This window comes from Meleagris gallopavo, chromosome 12 (genome assembly GCF_905368555.1).
Source record: "Meleagris gallopavo chromosome 12, MGAL_WU_HG_1.1, whole genome shotgun sequence".
Taxonomy (NCBI): Eukaryota; Metazoa; Chordata; class Aves; order Galliformes; family Phasianidae; genus Meleagris; species Meleagris gallopavo.
This window is the reverse complement of record NC_139415.1, coordinates 16,866,660-16,889,074: the sequence shown is the minus strand read 5'-3', so window position 1 is coordinate 16,889,074 and position 22,415 is coordinate 16,866,660. Positions and strand designations below refer to the sequence as shown.

At 45.6% G+C, this 22,415-nt stretch overlaps 1 protein-coding gene and 2 long non-coding RNA genes across 3 annotated transcripts in view; 1 reads left to right on the top strand and 2 right to left on the bottom strand.

Annotated features, from left to right (window-relative positions):
* Positions 1-11,734, bottom strand: part of ALDH1A3 (aldehyde dehydrogenase 1 family member A3) — a 35,096-nt gene extending 23,362 nt beyond the window's left edge. Inside the window, exons 1-3 of the mRNA XM_010717554.4 lie at positions 11,580-11,734; positions 8,202-8,306; positions 2,104-2,244 (exon numbers count right to left, since the gene is read on the bottom strand). Coding sequence (XP_010715856.2) covers positions 2,104-2,244; positions 8,202-8,306; positions 11,580-11,678 — 345 coding nt within the window. The 5' untranslated portion in view covers positions 11,679-11,734. The remainder of the gene's footprint in view (positions 1-2,103; positions 2,245-8,201; positions 8,307-11,579) is intronic.
* Positions 11,735-12,134: 400 nt separating this feature from the next.
* LOC146543566 (uncharacterized) lies at positions 12,135-17,516 on the bottom strand. Its single transcript, XR_014885899.1, has 3 exons — positions 17,220-17,516; positions 16,139-16,238; positions 12,135-13,809 (listed from the first exon to the last, which is right to left on the bottom strand). It is a non-coding gene; the product is annotated as an uncharacterized LOC146543566 (long non-coding RNA).
* Positions 17,517-17,770: 254 nt separating this feature from the next.
* Positions 17,771-21,869, top strand: LOC146543565 (uncharacterized). Its single transcript, XR_014885936.1, has 2 exons — positions 17,771-19,191; positions 20,844-21,869. It is a non-coding gene; the product is annotated as an uncharacterized LOC146543565 (long non-coding RNA).
* The last annotated feature ends 546 nt before the right edge of the window (positions 21,870-22,415 follow it).

Below are 22,415 nucleotides of genomic sequence, written 5' to 3'. Positions count from 1 at the left end.
GTATTCTAATAAAGTAACATTCAGGCTCAGATCTCTGCTTAGACATCTGCAAAGGAGAAGTTATTCCACTGAAGCTGCACTGACATTGAGCAGCTTTAAATGAAGACCAGTCTCAGACTGCACCCTTCTCACTGTTCTGAACATTAGCTGAGCGAATACTTTGTTCTGCTCAGGTCATTAAAAGGGATACTGGTGAAAAGAGCCAGCACATCCATAAAGGAAACAATATCCCTTGGTAGATTGAAACATCTTTGTTTACAAATGAAGTCATACCCTGTCATATTCCACAGACACTAGGGTCCAAACAGACATTCCCCTTGGAATGACTAGGATTGTTATCCACTCTGAACGTCTGCTAAAACAAGTAATCACTTAAAAAAATCAGTTAACATGCAACCAAAGCAGCTAGGGCTGGTTTTTCTTCAGAGAAAGTAGCAATGCCAAGAAAGTCATCCCAGATCAGAAGGACAGCAGAAAGCCCTGGTTTATGGAAAAGGAGGCTCCTTTGAATTTGCATCAAAAAAAAAATGGGCAGAAAATGAACATCATGTTTGCACACACTTATTTCTCCCCCTTCTTATTTGTTGGCCAGAATTGCCTTCAAACCTGGAGCTTTTAAGTCTGTTCTATAGAATTCGGAGGCCATCACATGGTTCACAGAGAACATATCGGGGAAACAGACCTAGCTTGAAACAGTCATGTAAGTTGAGTCTTCTAAATACACCCCACACATGCTGCTCTCAGTGGGACATCAGCTCAGGAACTCTTGCATACAACAGCACTGAGCAACATGAATGCATCACTCCTAAAGAAGTGCACAGTAAGAGTGCTGTGTTGAGCTAGTGAAGTACAGATAGCAGCTCTGAGAGCTACTAGGAACTGTAGGCACTATTTGTATAAATGTACAAGTCCAACATAAAAGCTTCTTATCAGCTGCAGAACATCTTAGCCAAGGTCCTACTCCCCTTGTTTTGCACCAAAAGGATTCTTTTAGGACAGGATAGGAAATCATTAGCAGTAGTTCTTCAGTGCAGAAGTCCAAGTTAACACAGCCTCACAGCTATCAAGAGATTTTCCTGAGCCAGTACATTCAGTGGAAAAGTAGCAGATCCCACTTATACACATTCTAAACTTTGGATGACATCCAACAAGAGTCTCTTTCCAGCCCCCTATTTTAGGGGAAGCAATTTAAAAAAAAAAAAGTCAAATTGGCCTTACATTTTTGTAACAAGGACCAAAGCAGATTTGGTTGGTTGTGCATTTTTTTCCTTCCTTTGTGGTTTATAGGCTTTTTCTTGTTGTCTCAAATATGTAGATACTACCTAAGCTAGGAGACGCAAGAGCATTGATAAACTTAAAACCAAGAAACATATTTATTGCTTTTATTTTTAAAGTAATAGTAATATCTGCAATCAATTCAATAACCAGTTCTTGAATAAGAACTCCAGTATAGATAACTAACAGTCATTGTCTATAATCCCTAGAATCATCCTGCAGAAAAGTGAAGATCAGCTATGACTCCTGCCTAGATTCTTCTACCCTTCATGTGGGAAGGGAGAAGGAGGGCTGGGAGGGAAGAGTGCATCCAGTTCCAAAGAACAAATACAGTTAGTGCCAGAGCTCAGAGAAGAAATTTGGTCCTGTATCACTGTTATTTGTTTCTCCGTGTGGGAGGCAGTGTTCTTTACCTCAGACTCAAAGGGCAGGCACAAATGTCTTACTTCTGTTGAGAAGAGGAATAGGAGCTAGGTCAGGACTGAAGTATGGTTCTTCTTTGGAGGAACTGAAATCCATAATACAGGACTGCACTAACAAAGCTCAGGCTAACACAAGGATGGGTTAATGCAGGAAGGTTTTATAAATCACTACAGATACTAAAGCCCATTGACACTGAAAAAAGCTATCAAGCATTCCCTACAGCCTAAGGCAATGAGCACAGGAAAAAGAGGAGCTAGAAGATGGGACCTTTCTGCAGGATTTCTACCTCCTTAAGAGCCCTTGGAAGTAGTGACAGGAAATGGATGCAGCAAAATGGTAAAGATGAAGCTGAGTTATCAGCCAACTGCTGTTGTTTTCTTTTCACTCACTAACCACAATACTTACTGCCAGGATGACTCTGTCTCGCTCTAGAAGATCAGCCAGCTTGTGTAGGAGCCGTCCTCTGCTTAAGGCATCCATCTGTCTCCACTGAGACCCCCTCTGGAATGCTGCCTTTGCTGCTTCCACAGCATTATCCACATCAGGCTAGAGCAGTAACATACATAAGAAAATGTTAGGTTACAAGCAAGATGTTGGACAAAGGCAGAGACCCCAGCAAGCTGTTTCCTAGATGTTGTGGTATCTAAAACCAAATCTGAGAAGATCACCTCCATTTTACTCTTGGATTTATAACCAAGCCTGCAAGCCATTTTGGGTTTGGTCTGGGCTGATAAACAACCTAAAAGTCAAAGTATCAGCAGAGCTTTTGAAGAGTAATTTTATGCAACTGGTTTGTTTATAAAATAATCCAGAATCACATTCCTGCTGATATAGGATGTAAGCGACACCAGGAAAAGGATGGAAAAATGAGATCCCAAATCTGTTCCCATTGGAGCTTCCCTAAGCTTGACAGGCTATTGTCCTCCATCAACCAGTCTGGTCCACACAAATGTGGGAAGGAAAGTCCCCCATGAGAGAGATCAGTTTTATCCAGGGGAACAGTCATTGCTCAGATCCCACCACTACATCCCACTTGAATGCATGCCAGTAACAGTTACCATACAGAAAAAAAAAAAAGCTCCCCTAAATCCCAGATTGCACTTCAAGATTATTTTTACCGGATGGAAGGGTTTTTGTTGTCTAGTGCTTTGACAGTCATTTCACCTACCTGGACTTAGTGCCACTCTCTCAAATGCTTTACAGCATGCAGGACCAAATCTAACTCTGTTTTTGTAAGCTGCTACTTAGGAGGGCAACAAATTCCATCACTTCTCACCAACCCCAACAAAGCTTCTTGTGATGCTCTGGCCACAGTATGGCCCTGACTCCTCCTTTCTCCCTTCCACTAACATACAACAATTAAAAAAAAATGCAATGGCAAGGGCAACCTCCTGACTCAGTGAAGTCAATGGAACACTGCCGTCAACATCCATGAAGCCAAGACTGTACCCCAAGCATACACAGAGCACAATTCATTCTGTCTTTGATCAGAATCCTGCTCTGTGTAACGTCTGGTACAGCCCATACTTCACTGCTTCCTTCAGCCTATGGAGAAGTCCTTACACTTCACCATAATACGCTAAAGGGGGTGGGCTTCAGGCCTTGATTGCTCCTCAGAGCTCTTCACCAGCTGCTCTCATAGATCTTCTCTCAGGGCTTGCCTATTCAGACTTGATCACACTAGATTCAGCTACTGTGCACAGATCCAGCAAGGATTAGCTGTTCTCCCATCACAAGAAACCTGTTTTTGCTCAACCAAGAAAAGCATTACAGGGAGATACACTTGACTTACAGCAAGTCATTGTCCACTGAACTAGCACCTTAAACTAAATTTGGCTCTTTCTTCACAAGATTGCACAGCTTTGAAGTACTGTGACATATACTGCCAGGAAAACTACACCCTTTTAGAAGGGCACTGATGGGGAAACAATTGCAAGAGACTTGAGTCGCTACAGGAGGTAAAAAGTGGCTCTGGTCAAGCAAGCATGGCTACGAAGCAGAGGTAGCAAGCAGACACATCCTGCCTGGTGCCTGTCCCCACAGGCAGAACAAGGCTTCAGAATGGTTTGCTTCTATCCACTTAAGCTGGAATGCCACAAAAGCCAAGAGGCATCACCAGCTACTGTACACTTATACGTTCCTCCTCCTCCCTGCTGGAATGAGGGCTTAAGCTAAAAAAAAAAATAAAAAAATAAAAAATAAAAAAAAGCAACATAAGACACAAAGCAGACAAAAGCCAGGAGAATGTGTCAGATTTAAAGCAGCAACAAATCACCTCCTGAGATCAGGCTGGGAGCACCAAGACTTCATGGCCACAGTGCTAAGCCTTCCCACCACTCTGGCACTCACAGCACTAAGAATGAGATGGCTGCATGGGCAAAGGACTTCAGTCTCCACCTTCTAAGCACGGGAGCACCCAAGCCCTACTACAGCTCCTGTAAGTGGTAGTGGTGGTCTGGTGAAGCCCAAAATGTCTCAGCAAAGCTTTCCTGTCTTTCATTTTGATTGCAAGCTAGAAATACTGTTTGGAGACTCTTCCCCCTAAAATCATTTGTACTGGGGTGGGGAAAAAGAAAAAAAAACACACCAAAAACAAGCAAACAAAACCATAAAAACAATGGCCTTTGTTTTTCTCCTGCAGAGACTACTACCTGACATGCTTGTATCTTTGGAGGCGCAGCAAAAGGTGCATCTTAACAGATAGAAGTGCCATAGTGATCCAAGAGCCCTGGGATGAATATTTAGTGAAACTGTATTCATTCTCATCCCCTTTTCTTGGATTTGCAGGGCATGCACAGCAGCTCAGAGAGCGCAGTCAATATTACAGACAAAAGCTTCCCCAGAATACCCTCGGGGGTAGCACCACCAAGTGAGACCTTGTGAGCTCACATGTTTCTATAGGCCTGAGAGACCAGCAAAAACAAGGAAGTCCTTCAGGAAGGCTGAAATGCTGCTCTTAATCCATCCTGTTATGACTAGACATTAGGGGAGCCTGAATGGTGTGCTCATTACAGGCATGTTGCAATAGGTAGGCACAGTGCGTGACAAAGACAGACTTCTAACTGTCAGAGTGCCAAGGACACCCTGCAGCACACAAAACCACAAAGAGGTCCATGCAACCTGGTGCTCAGTTTTGATCTATACAGATTTATTATTACATAAAGAGCTTTACTAAGAGAACATTGAAGTTGCAAAGTCAAGCAACGCAGGATTGGGAAATGCCAGCAAACCTTCATACCCACCCTGGATGTTTGCATTATGATACAAGCCCCAGTTACACAACTGCATGCCATTTTCCCCTGAACAAACTCATGATTTCTTTGTTCAAAGCCATGTCTTCCACCTTCCTTCTCTACCTCAAATTCTGCTCACCAGTGCTCCATTTCTATGGAGCCCCTTCTTCCTCTCTGTAGCCTCAGCACCTGGCAGACCATCACTCCAGTGCCTTGGTGAGCAGGGAGAATATCTGCAGAAAAAGCCTTGCTCTGCTTCAGGTTCAGTATAGATAATATAGCTTTGATCCAGACAGTAAGGAGACATACTGAGGATGGAGCACACTAACTATCTTACCTGAACTTCGTGGGAGAATCCCTACTGTGCACATCCTCAGAAAGGCACTTTTCCAACACAGGCAGGAGCATACCCAATTAGAAGACACTCACAGCTGAGCCACCCTCCAGCTAGCCCCCTGCAGTTTATGCTTCTCATTGCTCTAACTTTAGAACCAAAATTTCAATCAGCTACAAAGAGCAACTTAACAGTCTGTAGTGTCCCATATCTATGGTATAGTGAGCTTGCTGTGTGGAATAACATTTCTGTAGCCTCTTACCTCAGCCCACGTCCATAGTCTGAAGGTGGGCAAGATGTCTGTGAACAAAACATGCTTATAACCCTCTAAAGATAAACTACCAAAGAGCAAACTGCCCAGAAGTGACCACGACAGATGATCCATAACACCCATCCTGCTCAGTCCCAGCCATGCACCCATGCCAGGCAGCTAGGTGGCCACTCCTTTAAGAACAGAGTTCCTTTCTCCCATCCTCGCTGGACATTAGAAAGCTACTACAAGAGCTTATCTTCAAGTGTTACCAAAAGGACTAAAGAAATAACAGCTAATGTATTTTTTTTCCACGATACAGTAACACAGCAAGGGAGGGTAGAAGTTCCAGGGTTGCCCCACTTCTGAGGGTCAAAAACCTAATGAAGAAAGTTAATCCTTTTTGATTGTAGCTGGAGAACACTGAGACACTAAGCCATTACTTGGGAAGCAGGAAGCCTCCAGGTATCCAGTAGAATCATTTGCTGCTTTATTGTTATTGCTTTTTTTTTTTTTTTCTTAAAATGCTTCTTTTTCACCTGAGACTTCCCTTTATTCCCCAACTATTCATCAAGAGAAATTGTGTCTTGAATTTTGTGACTAAAGTATAAAACAAAACCTTTACACCTAACCTTCTAAACTGGCCAAGTTTCAGCACCAACTTGTTCGTCACCACTGAGACATCAGCTGCCAAATTCCCACCCCTCACAAGCAACCTAAGCAAAACATACCCAGTGTGGTCAGGGAGGGACAGGTTTCTGAGCAAGGTTAGGGAAGTGGAGTCCTGCTCCCTGCCTGCTGTGAAGGCAGAGCAAACCCTGGCAGAGCACAGATGAGGCCAGAGTCAGAACCTGCCATCCTTGCTGCAATGCTCACCAACACAGACCGTGGTAGCCCAAGGAGACAGAACACTGAAAAGCACCACGACTCACCATTTTCTGTAGCAACAGGGAGCTCTGCCCCAATAGACTGGGGTCATAGATTTAGTACGGAGATGATTAAGCTGGCCATGGGAATTCTCAGGGAACTCTGCCCAGAGGGTGGTGGGACATCATTACATATCACCAGCAGCCTAACAGCTGGTTTGGAACATGTCCCACTCCAATTCTGTCTGTTAACTGACCCACTAGCAGGTCTGACTCTTCTCAGTTCCTTATACAAACCTAATTACAATGAAATACATATCTGATGTAAAGGGGTAGATGAAGCTTTCAGCTGCATCTAGCATACATTCTTGCATGCAATTATTCTACACGCCTAGGAGTCAGGCACCTATACCAAGTATTCACAGGCAGGGACTCACCTGCAAGCTGAAAAGCTATTCTTGCATTCAGGCAAGGGTAAGTCTCAAGGAGGCAAGGCACAGCACTGGCCTTTCAGTTCCGCCTAAGAATTTTCTCTACCAAGTAATTAAGAAGTAGGCTTGAAATACTCATGTAATGCTCTGTAACTGCCTGAGAGACACTTAGCTCAGCGAGTAGTGGAGTCATGGTTTCTGCCTCACAAAATATAGTTGCGTCAGAGTTGCTTCAGCTCTACTGTTTACATACCACTAAATAGAGTTATGTACTGCCCAGTTAATGCAGAGGAATTACATACATTAAGCTTTGTCTTCACCTACAATTGTCCCATGGATTCACAGATCCACCATGGCACTAGGCCTTAGGGACTGCTTTAGTGGCATCCAAAAAGAACAGCCACCATTTGCAGGGAGTCCTGCATCACCAAACAAGTTTGCTCCCATCTCCAAAATTATCAGGCTCTACTGACCTGCACAGCACGACACCTGGAACCACACTGCACTTTTTCATTTAATGCAGCTCTTACTAGGAGAGATTCTCCAAGGCATGCAAGCAACAGGCAAGCTTAGATACTGAGAAGAGTACACACTGCCTGTCGCTACTGCCCAGAGTGATGATTAGCCAAAGCCCTGGTACATTAGGGAAGCTGTGAATCACCTTCCCATGACATACGGTCAAAAGCAAGTCTTAGGCCAGCTCTCTCCCACAGAGCAGTCCAGATGGCCCACGTGTGATCAGCTGTTTTGGATCAAGTGTTGCATCTGATTGTTCCAACTGTACGTATAGTGTACCAAGGCCAGGGACTACTGAAATTCTTTAGAGATACTGGTTTCATTTTAAATGACGGTTGTCACACTTGGGCAGGTAGCCAGAACCCATAACACCAGTCAGAAAAGAAAACCATAAGGAATTGCTAGCAGGAAGTGAGCAGTGTTGCATTACTGAGCCCAAGTTTTCCCAAACAGGTTATTTGTTGATCATACTTTTTAAAAAGTGAATTTCAGTCCAGTGACTCCAACAGGCTGCCACGCAGACTGCATGTAAACCACTCCAGAAGTGACACACGAGTTCTGTCAGGGTTGTACGTCCGTTGTCGTCACTATTTCCTCAGCATGGCTGCTTGCTTCCAGCTCTATAAAGCTGGAATCATGCTGAATCTCATTCCTGCAGTATTTGGTAGGCAGTTCCTATCAGGGAAAGTGACTCAGCTGAGCTAGACAAGACCGATCCCACCCAGCCCATGTAATCCTCAAGCAGCACATGCAGCATCCCAGCTCCCAGTCTGGTTAGCTGTATGCCATTAAAAGCCAGCTTTTCCTCCGTACGTTTTATGAAAAAAGCAAGTCCCTTTAACTCTTTTACATCTCCTTTCTAATAACACTTACCTTGTCTCCTTCCTCAATATCACAAATTTTCTCCAGTGTTGAGGGATTGTAGGTAGGGAACTTCTTTCCACTGGTAGACTCATGCCATTCATTGTTTATAAATATCTGAGGAGAGAGCAAGATGAGCAGAATAGGTAGGAGAAGGACAACACTGATGCAGACAAAACAAAAATCACAGAAGTACTCTTCACAGCTCCCAAGGCTCTTCAGCTTCCACTGATGGTGTGTTCAATCTGTCCCAGTGAAACTTTATGATACAGACAGCAGTTATCCAAACTGAGCCAGAAAACGGACAAGAAAGTCTTCGTGCACCCAGTTAGTTTTGAGCAAAGGGAAGACAGAGGATGGGCCCACACAGTGTAATGCCATAATTTAGCAATGAGAAAGAAACCACTGCTGAAATCAATTTCCATGGGAACAGCAAGCAGACACCAAGAGAAACCCATAGGGCTCAGGCAAAAGTTGCCCCTTGTTGCATGCTACAAGCAAAGTGTCTGCATGCAATATTACTTGGTTACTCGTATCCTGCCCTGGGCTACTTCCATAACTGCCCTCAGCACCACAGAGGAAGGTAGGAACAGGCTTGGTTCTACCCCACTATGCCTTGCCACAGGATAGATCGAGCCTCCCACGTCATTGGAGTCATCTGTGACAAGATTTAAATGTTTCAAAATATTGCATTTCCAGAGCAAGAACAAACAGTCCCAGCATTGTGTAACTAAAAACGCATTAAATACTAGAGTGTTGTTACACACTGTAAACAGAACAAGAATACCTACATACAATTAATTGATTCAACATGCATCTTATCCACATCGCAATCTAACTTGGCAGTGTTATGTTTTATAAATAAAGATACTTTTTAAATCAAGATTAGATGAAGTAATCTTTATTAGCGGCTGTAAGCTAGTACTTTTACTTGGAAGTCTTCCACATTTGCAATCTTGTTTACGACTCTCTATGCACCACCAGGAGATTAATGTTGCATCCCTTACATTTGAAATTCCCACTGCTCTGGGTCATATTTTTTCCTTGGGCAGCTTTTTTCCTGAAAGGAGTTCCTCCCAACTATTTCTGCAGAGAAGTATTTGAGACATAACTGGCGCAGATACTGCACTTCTGGTCCCACCTGTTTCATGCAGGCTTAGGAAGAAAACATTGCCAGGAAATTATCACATGAAGTCAGTGTTAGAAATATTAATCAGTATTAGAAATTAAAATGCAGCACTTTAATAGGTAGCTATTTCAGGAATAGATAACACTTCCACTTCAGGTTTCCTCTGTTCCTCTCGAAAAAAAGTCACAATAAGCATGAGAGGTGATAGCAAGAAGTTACAAAGTCAGACATATGCTCACTACCTCAGTACAGGGGAGTTATTCCTCCACCTCTGCACCAAGCGTTTATTTTACATGAGAAGGTCGAGAACAGAAAGCAACATTTCTATGACAAATAGTAAAACAAGGGCGACAAGATTCGATATTTTAAAACCTAACATATATGCTGACGCCATTCTGGGAACCACACAGCATAGCCCAGTCTTCGGTGCCAGGAGTTGAAATGAAACAGAATAGCGTATCAACTGTTGATGTTGCATACTCCAAATGCAGGACACGAGATTCTGGACAGACCACTTCCATCACACACCCGGGACAAGCATTAAGCTGCTCTGTAAGCAAGATCATTGGTGATAGACTTTCTTCTCTCTCCCTCAGCCCAGTAACTGGCAGAACCAAAAATAATATATATTTTTTTTTGCAAAGCAGAAAGCGTGCCATCAGCTGCACACATCTGGTGGAACTCAGAGCTTGCAGAAAACCCCTCCGCTTTATGAAGACTGACTGCTGCTCGTTATTTTCTCAGATGCACTGGGGGCATTGGATCAAATATCAAATTCACACTTTTAATTAACATTGTTTCCCACTATTAAGTTACAACCTCGATACTTTCGGTGTGGAGTCTCTGGCAAAACTCTGGAGAATAAAAAATTTGGTCTTTAAAACAAACGTGGCTGCAGGATTGGATCCCAAAGGAATATTTAAAAGTGTTCACAACAATAAAAATAACACAAAACAGAACATTTGGATGTTTAAGAAGAATCCTGATGCGGTGTCCATTCCGGACACAGGAAAGTGCAGCATTACGCTGTTCTATGACCAGCAGCTCCAGATCCAGTCTGCTGCTACGTGACAATTTTATCTCAAAAAATATATATATGTATATGTATATGTATTGAGAAGTTAAAAATGAGCAGTTAGCATAACCACTAGGCTAGATTAATTTGTTTCAGTACTTTGGATGCACAATTCAAACCAACATGTCACCGGACAACTATCGCTGCTTACTCTTTCTTCACACTGCAGAAAAACGAGCTTGGAGTTTGCAGTTTTTTGCCTTGAAATATTTAGCACAGAAACGTAACAGTAATTAATATACACTCAGCCCCTTTTAGCCCAGCCACATAACTGAAGTATAACAGCCATGAGCCTGGCTATTTCCCCCACTGCATGAGAGCGTGGGTCGGGCAGCTGGGAATAAAAAGCAACTTGGGGCTCACAGAGCTGCGTGCACAAAGAGTGCTGGAGTGGAGCTGAGTGCTTCTGCAATGCCAACAGCACTTCTAAAGGACAGAGCTCCAAACTGAGTTTGAGGGCAGACTTAGAGCTGCAGGTTCTTTGGCTTCTCCTAGAGGTGGCCAGTGAGCTCATGAGGAGCTCCATGGGGATGGCGAGCAAGCAGCAAGAACGGCATCCATACTGCTCACCTCACAGATCTACCAACAGGTCCAGCCTCACCTCACAGCCCTTCCACATCCTCCTAGAGATGCAGCCCTCCTTCATCCCCTGCTGAGTGCATCCCTGCAGGGACGGCAGAACCAACTTCTTCCATCAGCACTCCTCTCAGCCCTGCCCAGGCTCACCCTGCCCAAACAGGACTTCATAAAGCACTGATACTGAGTGCTGCCCTTGGGATTCACCACATGGATTCCATGAGCAGGGAAGGGGCAAAATGGCCGTCAGCAGCCCTCAGCAGGCCCAGTGCCAGGGCTGAAAGGGCCTGTAGACACCTGGAGCAGAACTACGGGTTCATTACATTAAGAAATAATAATAATAATAATTTTGTTTTGTTTTTAGACTGTTGAGGTTGGAGCAAGTGCAGCTCTCTAGAAACAACAGAGACCCACTTGCTCTGATCACTCGGCCACCCTCACACCCCCATTATCCCACTACCTAGGGCATAAGGAGATGATAAAACAACAAATAAAGCTCACACTGGAAGAATTAATGAAAAACAACTTGAAAAGAGAAAACACCTCACCACCATCCCAAATCCCCCAAACACAGGACGACACCGCAATGAAGCCCACCTCCCCAGCTCACCTTGGTGTATTTCACCTCCAAACCCCTCAAAGGCCGTGGCAGCGGCGGCCCCTTTTTGTCAGGCTGCCCGTTCTCCACAGCACCGTTGAGCGCTGCCATACCCACCCCGTCGAGCACACACCACCGTTCTGCCGCTGACAGCTCGCGGCGCCGCCTTAAGAACGCCGCCGCCCGCTCCTATTGGCTGTCGAGCCGCCACGCCCCGCATCGGCCACGCCTCCTCTCCGCGCGGCAGCGGCCCTCAGGTAACGGGCGGCGCCCCGCCGAGGCGCTGCGGCCAGCGAAGGGTCGGGGGGCGCCCGCGGACCGCGCCTGCTGCCTCAGGGCGGTGAAGCGCCCTCAGGGAGGCGGTGGAGGCCTCTCGGAGGGATGGAGGCACCTCAGGGCTTGGGGAGAGCGGCCAGTTGGCCTGCACCCATCTGAGAGGCCCCGAGGGTGCGGCCTCCAGCGCAGCGCTCTTAGCGTGGTAGGGATACCGAGATGGATGCTCGCTGTCACGGAGTCCTGAAGGATATGGAACGTGTCTAAAGTGACAGATCTCGGCTCGGTGCCGGAACGAGTTCATTACATGTTGCTTAACGGCCCTCTGAATAAAGTATGCGTAGGGCTCCTTAGGCTGGGGGCCAGGACACTGGGAGCACCCTCACACCCACACGCGCATGGAAGATAACGCGGCATATTTTCCATATAACGAGTGGCGAGGTGCCAGGAGTTATCTTACAAAACGTTTCGCAGAATCTGTAATCCCCAGCACTAGTCAGCACTCTGCTGTTCCAGCACTCAGAAATAAAGGCAGATCGGCTGTGATATCATGAGCCTTAGTGCTGATTCAGAAGGGAAAGTACCACCGGTGAATCAGATCCTGCTTCCCGGAGCCCGCAGGATTGCTCCTGAGATCCCCGCTCCATGTGGGGAGATGCAGTACAACAGCAGAAACGTTGACATCCACGCTGTCCGTTTTTAACTTTCCAATTGCTATTTCATAGAATCACTGAAGTTGGAAAAGCCCACTGAGATCATCAAGTCCAACCCCAACCCACCATGCCCACTGACCACGTCTCTCAGTGCCAATCTCCACAGTTCTTGGACATCACCAACCCCACCAACCTCCCTGGGCAGCCTGTTCCAATGCATTACTGCTCTGAGAAGAATTTTTTCCAGCCTAAACCTCCCCTGGTGCAACTTAAAGTCATTACTTCCTGTCCTAGAGTCATTACCTCTTGTTTTTTCCCACCAAAGCAAGAAAAGCATCAAAACTAGAAAAAATTCTTAACTAAAACCACACCTAATACTGGTCCCAGTAAAGTGGAAGTTGCATCCAAGCTATTCTTGGATGTCATCAGTGAAACTACAAAGTGAGTGATGTGATTGCACAAATCACGAGTCAGGGATGGAAAACATTTCTGTCTCCTCTCTGGAGCAGACATGGCCACAGATCCATTTCAGGGCTGGTGACACAGTCTGGCAGCAGAACTTTGTGTCTCAGATAATTTGCCAGTTTCGATTTTATGATAATGTAGCATAAGTCTACAGGTAATAATTTCATGCTTCAAATATCAGACGGGAGGAAGTAGCACAATACAGGTAGAATTAATTCATTTTTATCTGCCTGTACTTTGCCCATGGAAACACTCAGCATACATGGAAAGTGCTTCTGTAATTAGAGAACAAAATATCTGGATGGGGGCAAATAGGTATAAGAATTTTCAGGACAAGCAATGTCAAGGGAGTCATTCCACTGGATTGTCTCAAACAGAATGACTTTGTCTCGATCTCTCACAAGGAAGATTTTTTGCAGGGCAATCCTGGGAACATTATTTGAGGTACTATCACTTCTTTGAGTTAATGTAGGTGCACAGTGAGTTGCAGCTAAGGTAAAAGTTCTGCACACAGGGTTTCAAGATATAGCACTGTTTTAAAAGGCTGTACAAAGTAAATGATTTGTGAGTCAGTGGCATATGGATGAGCTGAAATAATAAGCTTTGACCAATATACATAGCTGTACACAGTGTGTCCCTTAGTCATGTCATAAGTAGAGTAACAATACGTTCCACCAACGAGTTCTGTGGACGCTGGGCCCTCGTTGGGAAACTCTGTCCTACCATAAACCGGACCAACACCACCAGCCTCACGAGATGTGTCTTCCGTGGCCAGCGATTGTATCAGACCCACCACAGAGAAAACACTCAGTCCTCCATCCTGCTGAGTGGTGAGCTCAGTGGGAGATGCCCTAAAAGCAACAGCAGAGTCCGTGTCAGAATGGGTGAGAGGCGTTTTTATTTGTTCCCATGCTCCAGGAGCACCACACCACCATTCACGTGGAAGTACTGAAAAAGTGGGTTTTACCTAACTTTGTAACAGTTCATAAATGTGTCAGAAACGGGGGAAAAGAGGAAAAGAGTCTGTTAATGAAAGGTCACGTTACTATTGAGTCACCTTATTACGTTCTACTGTTGCAGCAGTGTTCTCAGAGATGTCTACAATATGTGCACTGACTGCAATAACCAAATTCCTCGTTGCTGTGCTTTTCTGCAGAGCCATGTCTCACAGAAGATTTCTAGACTCTGAGTACACCAAGCTCCCCTCCAACCCAAGCTATCCTACGATAGGAGTCTATGATACGATTATCCATCAGCCAGCACAAAGATTGCCTTTCCTAATTTGGGTCAGACATGAACACTCCTAAGTCTGCCACTGTAAGTTGGATCTGACTGCGCTGTTCTGTTCCAGTCTGTCTGTGCCGAGAGCCATCCCAAGACATGTTTGTGCTATGATGGAGTGGAGTCCCTATCTGCTGCACGCCATCTTTCTGCAGAAATTAATTTGCTAGAATTCCTAACCTTATCCAGCCATAAGAAAGGGAATGTTCTGGGCGGTAGCTCCTCCTTCAAACACACCCCGTGCCTGTACATCTGTCCTATATCCTGGCCCCACACCAAGAGTGCAGTGGGGGTGCACTGATGAAGATCTCTGATGAAGATCTCTGTATCACCTGAGATCATGATGATTCTGGGTAGCTTTGGCATCCTGCCTTCTGGATAAACATAGACTTGGCAGTAAGGCAGATATTCACTGACATGACCATGGTCTGCACTGAGCCCCATCAGCAGCGGTGTAGCCACTGAGAGCTGCTGTACAATTCAAGCTGTTGATATTTACTGGATACTTTGCATTTATTCCTCAGCCTATATTCCAAGCTGAGCAGAAGTTCTATAGCTGTACAGTTAGTGTGGCACAAAGCCAAAGCTTATTCTTCTTACTTTACATACACCCCGAAGCACATAGACACAAACATGAATGCATGTGTGAAACTGTATACTCTGACTGGCTACCGAGGCTGTACGCTTCAGTACCCAGCAGCCAGGAGTGACCAGAACTTGCCTGTTTGTATATACCCTGATGAGTTGTAATTGAGTGATCAGTGCCCTTTTCCTACAGCCATCCCCCTCAGTCTGCATCAGCAATAGTTGCTGCTCTTGAAAAAGCAGCTCCCCTCATGTTTTATCCTTCATGTGCAGAAACGGGACTTTTTACTGCCTGTTGTTCAAACTGCACTTTGGGCACAAAATTATTCACTTCCATATGTTTTTCCCATGTTGCTTACCGTAGCATTTTCTTTCCCACTAATTTTGAGAGGATGCTGACCCCAGAGAAAACGAGGCAGGACATGATGAATTCAGAAAAGGACTTCATTATGTTGGGTGTAAGCCACCTACAGCCTGAGCTCTTCACATGAGAGCGTTCAGAGCTCAGCTCCCACTGAGCTCAGCTCCAGATGTAATTGCACAACACAGGGGCTCTGCAGATCTCCCACCTAAACACCCAGATAAGGCAGAACGCACAACCCACAGGGCATTGCTCACCAGGGAGTTTAAGCTGGGAACTTGCTCGTTTTTCAGTGCCAGATTTTGCAACCACATTATTCATATAACTTTATCTTCTGGGTGTAGTTTTCTACTGTTTGAGTTCATTTTTCCAGACTTGAAAATCAAAGATTTCATCTCTTTTGGTCAAATTCACCAACAGGATGAAGAAATGGTCCCTCAGATACCCATCTAAAAAGGCTGCTTATTAACAAACATCTAAGTGCTTGTTTAGGTGTCTAACCAATTACTTAGCTGTCTAATGGTAATTTCTACTGCTTAAAATTTGGCTTCTACAGGTTTGAGGTTTTTTTTGCACTGAGTTCATTGAAGCCAAACATGCCATATAAAACAAGAAGAAACGGTAATAATTGAACTAAGGCACTCAGCTGTGAAATACATTGCAAATGACACAATGTTAATGAAAAATTCTGCCATCTTACAGCAAACCAAATTCTATTCAGTATTCATATGCAATTTTGAAAGGGCTACAGTCTAGAAATAGGACCCTTTTTTTAAAGAAGATCCGGCTGCTGCAAAGATCCTTTGGAAATTGTATGTCTTACAGTTCTTCGCTTTTTTATTTTTTAGTTAATCCTACCTTATTTGAGCTGTGCCAAAATGCTGTAAGAGGAGAAGGGCTGCATGTACCAGGCGTGTTTGGGAGTTTGAAGCAGCCTTACCCTATGAACTCACCAATCTCCAGTTCTCCCATCACATCTCTTGTGACCTCTTCAGATTAAGGCATCCTCTGAAGAAGATATTGGTCTTCCATTTCTCTCCATCTCCACAAAATCTGCATGTAAAGGCAAAGAGTAACAACACAGGGTACGGCAAGATGTTATTTGGGTAAGCCTGGTAGCCTATCTGTCATCCTAAACATGTCCTCATGGTGCAAAACAGGACTTCAGGAGCTCAGGATGGAAGACAGCCCTTTCATACTTTGCACTGTAATTACTTCATGAAGCAAAATACTCAGTTTTCTTCATGTGTGTCATAGGTATTAAATTGACTATACACGTGGACTGGCTTTCTCTTTAGTTTTCCTGCCTCCAAAAATAAATTGGAAAAGTTAGTGGCAAGGAAATAACAAACAGCTGAGCGTTTTGAAGCCTTTATATTAAAACAACTTCTATTTCCTTTTGCCATCACTTCCCTCTGCCAGGGTCAGTGCTGGAAAACGAGGAGAGTGGGAGCAGGAACAGAAGCAAGTGCCCGATAACCCACTAAGATAGCGTCTGTGCTGGGAAGCAGTTCAAGGACCTGTTTCATTACAAAGCATTCAGTGCGTCTGGCACCGTGAACCACTCCTTGCATTGATCTAGCCATGCAGATCTGAGCATTATTTGCCTACAAACAGCTATTGTTAGTGAAAAAAAAAAAAAGAAAAAGAAAAAGAAAAAATAAATGTTTGTTTTTTCTCCCAGATCGTGTTGCTTCCTACTTTCTCTTGATAAGAGGCATGCGGGGTGGGTGCCCAGGCTTTGTAAGCCATGGTTGTCTTGTCAGGAACCGAGGAGCCTGAATTGTGCTCTCTTCTCTTCCTTCCTCCCTGCCTCTTTGCTCTCAGTCATCGTCACATCTGCTCTGGGCCCAGTGCCCACCCGCCCTGCATTAACGCCCCAGTACACACAGCCCATGCAGCCGAACGCTTTGCAATGCGACGTATCCAGTGCTGCAACATCTTCCCAAACCAAGCGCCTGCAAACAGTTTTTTTTATGGGAAGAATCATTTGGCTTTGTAATGCTACTTCAGAGCTGTGCCCGGCCGGCTTACCACTTTGGGTCTTCTCGGAGGAATAGCTTTACAGGGCACGGTCATGAATCTTGAAAATACAGAGCAGAGCAGAGCAGGTAAACAAATATCCTTACAGAAGATACCATCTCAGGCCTTGATCCTGCAAACTCGCCCAGGCTTAATGTTAAGCAGTCCCAGATGACTTCAGCACAGCTCCTCACATGCTTACAGTGCAAAGCCTTTGCCAGATCAGAGCCTTTATGTCTAATTGCAAAATAAAAGGCAACTCTCCCAGTCCTATCAGCTGTAATGAATTGTTATTAACATAACATTTTAAAATAGCTGCGGGGCAGATCCCAGGCAGACCCACTGGGGATAAAGTGATGTGTGCAGGCTTGTTGCAACAGGACCTAGAATTACTTTTTCTTGGACGAAGCACAGTGCCAGTCACACAAAATGCTAACAGCACAGTGAGGTTGTTTTCCTAGGCTCTGACCTGCGCCAGGCTTTTGTGGTTCTTTGCACAGCCCCTTTGTTTGCCACCTTTGGAGCTGAATCCTGATTTTTGCTTCAACTGTGGGTTAGGAAATGTTCTCCTCCTCACCTAGGGCACGCTGTCTATAACAATGCATTGGTTTCACAACATTCCGACCTACCTTGGCTACAGACAGCAAACCAAACCAAACAGCACACTCGGCTAGCACACCGGCTCCATGCACACGACCCGGCCCTGGGGGTCCCATCCGTGTTTCGAGGTGGCAAAAAGGAGCACAATGAGCCGCATTGTCCAGCGGCACCGCTTCTACCAACGGCAAAGCTGGGGCAGAATCCGGGGGCACAACAAGAGAGAGGAACCCACCCAGGCCTGCTGCTCGCCCTGCTGGCCGCTAATGAAGAGCCAACCCAGGGCCCTCATTAGGGTCCCGGGGAGCGCACCCAGCCCTCCGCGGAGCACCGAAGGTTGAGCGGCAGTTCGGGGCTGGCGTTTGCACCTGGGGCTGCCGCTTTTTCATGGATTTTAACACATGCAAACAAGAGCTTTTGTTGGAAGGGACAAAAGCTGTCCCGGCGCGGGGCTCTCCCCAACACTGCCCGCATTGTTTCCCCTCCGCTGCTTCTTGTCACCCTCCTTGTCGGACTTTAATGAGGACAACGAGATTTCGCAGGCTCATTTCGCACTTCAGCAACTTTCTAACACTTTCTTAACGAGGAAGAGGGGGCGGGAGGGCTCGGGGAGGAACCGCCCGGCCCGGCAGAGACCCGCACGGCCGGCTGCCCCCAGAGCCCCGGCTCAGTGGCTTCGCCCCATTAAAACTCCCGAAGAACCGGGAGGGTGAGGGGAACCCGCAGGAGGTGGGCAGCGGCCGGGACAGTCCGCACGGCTCGCAACCAAGCGGTTCCCCGGCGCAGGTAGCATTTCCTAAAGCAAAAAGCTTTCCCCGGGTTCAATCTCAGCTCTGGAAATCCTCAGCTCCCCCCGCCGCGAGGCGTTAAAGACGATGCTGGGTGGAGGGGGGGAGAGGATGATGGGCCCCAGTCCCACTCCGCATAGGGCAGCTTCTCCTTAGCATCGTCAGCATTGCGGAGACGCCGCCGGGATTGCGGAGGGCTGCGCTAAGGCGGTGCTTTGCCCTCCTTTGGCTTTTCGGGGAGCGGCCCCTGAGTGCCCTCCACCCCGTTTATCTCTTTTGCTGGCGGCTCTGGGGCTCCCGGCGCAGTTTTGCGGGCACGGTTTGCCAGCAGCCTTCGTAAATCCCCGCCTCGCAGTCCCGTTCCCACGGCCGATATCTCCCGTCTGCCTTTTTTTCCTTCCTTCCCTTCGGTGAGACGTGCGGAGAACTCGAGAAGTCGTTTAATGCGAAAGGATTTTAAAACACAAAAGTATGCGGCGAAAGAAAAAAAAAATAATAATCACACCCCGACCACTTAATTAGGTATTTACCGAAGGAGTCATTACGGCCTGCTGGGTATAACAGAGAATTTATAGGTTCTCAGACCACAAAGAAATTCGGTAATTACTTTTTTCCCCTTTACAATGGGATGGGTTGAGGGTGGAGAGTGATAAACTTAACTCCGTTCCCCGGCTTTTGCAGATTAGCTCTTGGCATTGGTCGGTAAACTGCGAGTGAATAGAGACTGTGTGACCACAGTCCCTTGAATTAGGGACAAACATTTCCTCTGTGCATTTTAAATAATGCTGCTGCCAAATATTTTGTTACCAGAGATCATTATCCTTTGAATGAAAACTCGAGGAGTAAAGGCATTGGTTTTGTCTTTGCTGGTGTGGAACGGACTATATGATATCTAGAACAGCAACAAGCTTTCACAAATTGCTATATGATTTCTACTGCCAGGTTCTGTGATATTGGATACGACATAAAAATAAAAAAGCCGGGCAGATAGACACAGAAAGTCACAGAAACCACCTGTATATTCTGTTTCAAAGGGAAATCTTAGCTATTGTCTTACTGGCTCTGGTTCTGTTAGGCCTTGGATCTGCTTAATCTTTAAAGCTATTCAAACAAATTGAATGATACAAGGCGAGTCTACTATAATTAATCTGGATTCTTGAATTTTGATACAAACTTTTATGTAACTGAGAAGTTTCTCCCTTTTCCTTGCAAAGACACTAAATAGACACTATGTCCTTCTGTTGAGGCCGCTACCACAAAGTCGAAAAGAACAAACCTGGACGTTTTCCCTCGGCAGGGAAGAAAGGGAGAAATGTTAGAAAGGGGCGTAAACCCAAAGTCGTGGGAGAGCTGGTGGTGGTGCCTGGACAGGAACCAAGGCTTGAAGTGGTGTGTAGGCTACCAGCTGCATGAACAAGCCAACTACTCTCACGTGGATCAGCTTCGGTACAACCTGTCCCAAAGAAATGGCAACAGTGCTGTTTTGCATGGGAGACCAGTGACTGCCACTGCAGATGATGAAGCTCAAGCTGTGGTCTGTCCTTTCTTAAACTGTGAAATTTGCTCTCAGTATTCATCAGAACCAATATCTCACAGAGCTGCACATCCTGTGATGCATTGCTGAAATCTCCCAACATAATTCTCTTGTAGGGGTCGGTATTTTGTCTGGCTGAACAAGGAGCAAAGAATGATGTCTTTTACTTTTTGTTTCTTGCTTTTTTCTTTTCTTTTTCTGATGTGGACTGTCCAGTCTGTGATTTTAGTGGAAAATCAGGACATAGAGGAAGGTCAGCAGACTTGGACCACCTTAATAACTCACAGCTTGCAGGTCCAGCTCCCACTGAGGTTGCTGGTAATACAGTCACAGAAGCAGCACACTCTTGAATGGTGGCAACTCTCCATGTCATCTCACATCAGGTCTATGTCTCTGAATTTCCTCTGTGCAGATTTCTTCTCCTCATCCAGATTCTTCTTTTAGTCACAAAAGGTGCAGGGAAAGAACGTAAACCTTTTGGCTTTGGAAGCTGGTTTGCCTGGTGATGCTGGTTTGTATGGGGATGGTCTATGGCCAGGGATCACATATGGGAGAGGAACCTTGGACAGTTGCTGCTGGTTAGGATGATGCAGTGTCACCTCCAACCCTTCCAGGTGTAGAGCCAAGCCATGTGCCCAGGGCTCTTTGCCTGCCTACCCCTGCTCACATTACTTGTTTCTCCAGAAATGTCCAAGGGTTATTCTCCATTCTCTGCAGAGGTGTCACCTCCTCAATGCTGTGAAAAGACAACTTGGACTGCAGCTGTTCATTTTAGAATGGGAAAAAAGAAAGACAACACAAGCCACGCCAGTTTCCTGGCTCCCATGGAAGAGACAACCAAAAGCTGCTCATGCCGTGGTCCAGCTGGGATGGTTTTTCGGTGCCAGCAGCACCTGTGCCACCAACCCCAGTTCCACCAGGTCCTGTCACAGCTCCTCAGTGCCGGCCCCAGAGGCCTCGGCAGATAAACCTCTCCAGGTGTTCTGCTGAGAACAAAGGGCCTTTTCACTGGCTGCTGGGAAGGAAGAAGCCTCCTTGCTGGTTGCAAAATGGCTTTCCTGGATGGCAATATTTGGTTACAGTAAGATCTGTTATTTCAGAAGAAGCCCTGCAGAAGGGAGGGTAATTTGACTCAGGCACATTAAAAAAAAAATGGGGTGGGGATTCGTCTCCCTCCTTCCTCACAAAGTAGTGAAACAATATTGAGTTGCAATGTTTTGCAGCAGAAGTGGATACTGGGACCATCTCACCTTGTTACGCCCACTTTAAAGCCGTTGCAACTCAGTTTCCCCTTATGCCTTCCTCACGCTTCATAGGCTGCTCTAGTCAGTGCTCTCTGATAAACGGAAGATCATCAAACCATTAAGGTTGGAAAAGAGCTCTGAGGTCATCCAGTCCAACTGCCACATCTCCACGGTTCTGGGACACCTCCAGGGCCAGCGACTCCACCACCACTCTTTTGGAGAAGAACTTTTCCCTAACATGATATATTTAAAATTATTTTCCTCACTTACTTCAGATAGAAATGGGAAGGACAATGAAAGGAACCTCTCCATACTGAGATGGCATTGCCCAACTATGAAAGAACAGCAGAGGGAGGCTGCATGAGCACAGACGCATGTGCTTAAATGGAACAGCAAGGACATGTAACATTTTTTAATGTCTTCTGAAGTCAACATGATAATTCTTGCATATTTATTTACAAAGCTGTACTTCTTATTTTAAGTAAATGACTGAACTCTAGCTCAGAAATTGTGCTTTCCAATACAGCACTGTTATTTCTTAATAAGGACAACTCTATCCTAATTCTTCAAATGCTCCGACTAACATCTATACAAATAATGGGATTTGGCTGAGTACAGTTAAATATATTTGATTACTTCCCTTTTATCTAGCTCTAGGCTTACTGTACTTTTCCTTGGATGGCAAATAAGAAGCCCTTTTCTTCTAAGTGACAGCAGGGGAAAGAATCAGGTTGCTAATTTACCTGAGACCCAGGAGTGTGTAATGATAGATGTGTGCTGGAAACAACCGAGTGGGCTTTCTGATTTTTTTTTTGGGGGGGGGGAGGGGGAGGTGGAGAGAGGTAAAGCGTGAGATTCGTTAATCTTCCACATTGATTGCACTTTTGCTGGTGGACTCTCACAGCAGTAATTAAATGCACAGCAGGAAATGAATGCTTCAAGGAGATCAGCTGGCAAGGAGCTGGGACCTGACAAAATGTGTCAGAAAGGAAGCAATTAGAGTCAAAACAGGAAAAAAAAAACACAACACAGTTTTTTACACAAA